Source organism: Olea europaea, chromosome 17, assembly GCF_002742605.1.
Source record: "Olea europaea var. sylvestris chromosome 17, O_europaea_v1, whole genome shotgun sequence".
In the NCBI taxonomy this organism is placed as follows: domain Eukaryota; kingdom Viridiplantae; phylum Streptophyta; class Magnoliopsida; order Lamiales; family Oleaceae; genus Olea; species Olea europaea.
Window position 1 is genome coordinate 12,535,996 of NC_036253.1, and position 5,481 is coordinate 12,541,476.

At 35.3% G+C, this 5,481-nt stretch overlaps 1 protein-coding gene across 1 annotated transcript; it reads left to right on the forward strand.

Annotated features, from left to right (window-relative positions):
• The first annotated feature begins 1,135 nt into the window (after window positions 1-1,135).
• On the forward strand, window positions 1,136-4,186 carry LOC111366368 (K(+) efflux antiporter 4-like). The gene is made up of 2 exons (XM_022987133.1): window positions 1,136-1,609; window positions 4,107-4,186. The coding sequence occupies exons 1-2, from the start codon at window positions 1,417-1,419 to the stop codon at window positions 4,169-4,171; spliced, it is 258 nt and encodes an 85-aa protein (XP_022842901.1). The 5' UTR covers window positions 1,136-1,416; the 3' UTR covers window positions 4,172-4,186.
• Window positions 4,187-5,481: the final 1,295 nt, after the last annotated feature.

The following is a 5,481-nucleotide window of genomic DNA, read 5'->3' on the forward strand; positions in this document are numbered from 1 at the left end:
ATTAGCGATGTTCTAGCTCATCTTTTTTTGAGGTAAGTGTTCGACCCATTATAGTTCTTCCGTTGAGTTTAAAAATTGTACTTCCGACATGCTCAACGGATCTCAAGCCCACTTGCATCCATGTAAGCTCATTTTCTACACATTTGGACAAATCATTAGTCATTTATGACCTTTTTCCAATGGTAGGGAAAGAGGCTGCGAGCACTCTGATGGTCAAGTTCATTGATGGGAAGGAATATATATGAGTGTGGGACAAGCTTAAGACGCAAGCCACAAAGTGTGTGAATGTTTTTCAATGGTAGGGAAAGAGGCTGCAAGCACTATGATGGTCAAATTAGTTGATGGAAGGAATATATATAAGTGTGGGACAAGCTTAAGACGCAAGCCACAAAATGCATGGACACTAAAAGTATATGTGAATATAAAGAACAAGAGCAATCTTATAGTGTTTGAGAGTTAAAATTGTATTCCCTTTGAGATGATGTATATTGTGAACTTTTCTAGTAACTTGATTGACTTAGGATATAGATTAACAAGACATGAAAGAAGTGGTCATGAAAGATGTTCCTTCGTGGTTAGGAGGCTTCCGCGCTAATCTTACGGGCTTTGGCCTCCATATGGCGTTTTGGTAATAGCGCTTTGGCTAAGGACGTGGATCACCTCTTTGTAGTTGTTTGGCGGTTGGTGATCTTCTACTTCTACTATTGAGCCTTTACTTGCACATAAGGATGACAAATTGGATCGTCGGCTCAGACCGTCCGTGACTTGACCCGGTAAAAGCTGGAGCCTCAGCTCGAGCCAAGTCCCATCTTGGGGTGTCGGGCTGAGCTCGAGCAGGCCCGTGTAGCTCGCGAGTCGGCTCCAAAAAATTGCCAACTAGGCCGCTACCTTTAACAAAGGCATTTTTTATGAAAAAAATTAATAAATAAATAAAGTTCGGGCCCAACCTCATTTTTTTGGCTGAGGTTGTGCCTAAAAAAGCTCGATATAAAAAAGCTCTTGCACATGGACTTTAAATATGGGCCTTTGCTTAATTTCTGATTGGTGTCCACATGGGCCAGCCCCTTGTCACCTTCAACCAATCAACTTTGAGATGTGGTCCGATGGAAACCCTTCACCACTCTACGCAACCGGCTAGACCAGTCGCCGGTCACCCTCCACCTCAATCACCTAACAAGCTGAAGCCTGAAAGGCACCTCCCAACGGCGACGAGCTACAAGTAACGACGATATAGTACTCGGTCAGTTTTTACCCACTCTCCATCACACTGCGTGCATCTCACTTCCGGTCTGCTTTTCCGTAATTCCACTCCATCTTCTCTTTCTCCCCGCCACACGCACTGCAAACGTATTATCCCTCTTTAAACCCCCCTTCTATGTTCTCTAACTCTACATTTCCCCTTTCCCTCTCGTAAACATGCGAACGCTTTTCTCTCTCGTACTTCTGCTCTGCCTTCTCTCTCTAAATACCGGCGATTCGAACCCTCGAGACGACGTCGTAAATGGATCTTCTGTATTGAATTCTTCTAGACCCGAAGAACATAGCTTAGCCGACATGATTGATCGCGCATTAGAAAAAGAGTTCAATGAGACTGATGAACACTCCGACGGTTAGTTTTGATCCGCTCTTCTCTGGTTTTAATGGTTGTACATTCTTCATGTAGTGCACATTTTTTATGATTTTTAGTGTGTAACTAATTGGAAGAATACTTCTCTTTCAATTGCTAGTTTGTTGGATATACAAAATGTGGTTAAAGTTAAAGCTAATGCTGCTGACCATAGATTCATAGATATGTGTGGTGTACTTAAACCGACTTGAAATATATATATAAGAGATCCTTGTGTAGTCTTTAGTTCTTTCTGTTCTTGGTAAGTTGAATTCTTTCTTTAATGTGTATGTAATCTGTGTTTCAAAACTGGTTTTTATGCATGCAAAAGAACCAGTAAAGAAGTAGGTTTTAGGGATCAGATTACTGAAATGCTGATTGAATGATTTGAATCTTTGGTATCTGTAGGATTTGACTTGTCTATACACTCCTGACACTTTTTCTATAATGGACTAAAATCTCACCAAACATCTTTTGTCGTAACTGTTCTGACTTCTGGACAAATGCTGGAATCACCACTCCAAATCTATAAGATTTTGCACATTTTTTGATATAGCAAGTAATATATGTCCCAACTCCTACTACAACGCTCTATCTCCTGTTGAATAAGGGTTCCATTTCCCTCCATCTTTATATCCTTGCTTTTTATGTTATTGCATTAAAATAAAAATTAAGTGCAATGGTGTGAGAATGGAGATAGGCTTCTTGAGAAACAATGGAAAAATATTCCATGCAATTTGGAAACTTCAATTGATTGGATTTTCTATGGTTAACTTTACCTTGAACATATGCAAAATTGAATATTATTCCCTCCATTTCAAAATAAATAATATGTTTCGGTTTCTGTTATTGAGATAGCTTTTGAAATTAAATTTTGCTTGGATATGCTTATCTTTTCTAGGTCAATAAATATCTAAATGATGGTATTCAATCAGAGTTGTCATATATGTCAATTTAAATGAATTTTTACATTTTGTCCAGTTAACCAAAACAATCATTCTGAAATGGAGGAGTTATTAATTTCTAAAATATTTGGAATTGCATTGAGTGGGAGGGGTAGGATTTTATCTGTCTCCATTTAATCTATATATCACTGACTGTCCATTTACTTCTAGTAAATTTTTACTATTCAAGAATAAAAAGATATACCATATACCTTTTTTTCTTCATTTTCAAGCCAAATAATCCATTTCATAAAAATTCAATATCTATCATTTTGCACCGTCGTTTACTTCTATATTCAATGGAAAATACTGTAAAAGAACTAAAATATAAAATCAAACTGCAAAATTTGGTCCCTGTTATTTGAGATTTTAATTTTTGGAATATATATATATATATATATATATATATATATATATTATTTGGAGAATTAGTGGTTAAAAGTAAAGAAAAGTTATGAATTTATGTGTAATATTATTTTATTGGAGAATGTGTGGTTAAAAAAAGATAAAAAATTTATTAAAATTTTAATGGAACCCAAATAAGGGCTTAATATATTTGGGTTGAAGTTTGGACTAATGTTCATATTAAGCATGAGTAAGGATGCCATTGTGGTTTTCACTTTTCATAGTTCAGAGCAATACTAATAATTGTACAAGATAAATGGACGATAAACGAAGGATAGGTTAATTGTAGAGGATAATAATAATAAAAATGTACGGACATGGAATTCATTATTCGTGAACAGTGTGCTGTCACTGTAAACTCTATGTTAAATATAAATTAGATAGAAACTTTGTCAAGGAAGCAGTGTTGGCAATGTAGGACGTTACACAAAATGATGGGAAACAACTAAAGTCTACTCTAGGCGAAAGATTGAAAGATAGAGTTTGAGTTTCTAGCTGATCTAATACACATTTCATACTGGTTGTAGTTTTGTTTATCATTGATTAAGATTTTTTTGGTTATGAAATCCATAGAGGTGATACTGAGTGAGTACCAAATAAAATTGTTACTTCCTCTCCTCTTCCTTGTATATTTCCAATAGGACTCTTTTTTAAATATCTTTTGTAGCCTATGTTGTCTCTTTGTGTTTATATTTTTAGCATGTCAGATTGAGATTCTGATAAAGGAGGGTCGTTACATTATCAGTTTCCTTATGACCATGGATATCCGAAGTTGTACCTTTCGTTCTATTCTCACATTCAAGTTAACAATGACTATTTTATCCAATGATTATTTTGACCACTAACCTCTTGTCAATTTACAAGTTCAATTACACCTGATTTTAGCTAAATTGTAATTAAGCTGACTACACAATTTCGAAAGCTACACATATCAAGCATGCAACACTAGAACACTGATGAAAGTTAAGGAAACTTTAAACTCGATGTGCTCCAATCCAATCTGATTATGGTCATTTTAATTAATAATATTATCTTCGTGAGTAAAATAGCTATAAATCCAACACTTGCTGGAGGCACGTTGAAGACAACCTAGCAATATGAGAAAAACATTTATCTTACATCTCTTTCTCCCTCTCTGTTCTCTTTTGCAGTCCCAGATCATGGTAGCTTCAACAATAGCGTGACAGAACAGCAGGTCAGTATCCTTCCTTGTTGAGTGTCTGAATCCTTGCTTGTGATCTTGGAAGATAGGATTCTATTTTACTCTTTAAAATCATGAATGCTAGGCTTTTGATATTCATTCTATGATAAATGCTCCAGGATAGTTGATGGAAAATAACATTATGGCATGCTTTTTAGATAGCTTATTTACCATATCCAAGGTTAAGTAGGTTGTGTGGCTGAAGAAATCCCTTTCTCAGCTGTGATTATATATTGTTTGTATATATGTCTAGTAAGGTTTGAGATAGGCCACTTGTGTGGTTCTGCACTTATTTTTCTATTCTTTATATGGGGACTGTGAATAATATTTTAAAATGGAAATGTGCATTCTCAATATCACTTACAAAGTCACCCCTTCCAATCAAGTTTCTGACACTGTGCAGGAAATAGGAAGACTAGTTTTGCGTTAAGCCAACAATAATTGTGTAATAGTATATTGCATCAATATATTATGCTAGGTGACATCCCCATCATTCCTCTTTTGCTGATAGCACAACCCATTCACATCTTGTATTTTTTTCTTTATCTTGGAACCTTGTCTCAGGCCTGACATTTGGTGGGTGTTTGGTAGGGATTAAAATAGATTTTTTTAGCAGATCGTGATAGAAGTTTTTGAAATTTGTGGTTAAAAAGTTGTGGGCCCATGAAAGAAGTGGTTAATATTGATTGTTTGACTTTGACTTAGATTAAAATCAAATTTTAATCCATACCAAACATGCTCTTAGTAACTTCAGATAGGCTCATGAAGGTTTTAGTTTTGAATTAGGTTTTGCCTAACATAATTTACGACTTTTCTTGTCCAGTTGTTTACTTGAAGTACATGGCTATTGTCATAAAATGTACAACTCCATAGAAGTGGGTATGGGGCTTAAGATTTGAGAGAAACAAAATGGTCATTTAATGAGGAGAATTAGATATGAGCAATGATGTCCGTGGGTCATAAGATTTGAGGGAATGAGAGTAGTCATCTAGTCTAGAGTTTAGATAGGAGCAATGATGTCCAATAGGTTTAAATGTATTAAGGTTTTGTACTTGCAGTCTGATCATCAAGTTCACTTAAGGTCCGTTTGATTGCAAAGATGGAATTTGGGTGGAAAGAAAACGAATTCTAGGGAATTGAATTGCTTGGAAATTGTTTTCTTGAAAATTGTCAATTTATTGTGTTTGATGGGTATAATTTTTCACGTGAAAAATGTTGAAATAAAAGTATTTTTTGGTGTTTGTTTGACTTTGTTTTACATGAAAATTATTAATTAAAGGGATAAAATTTACTAGCTTTGGGGATAGAATTTGTTTCCATTACAA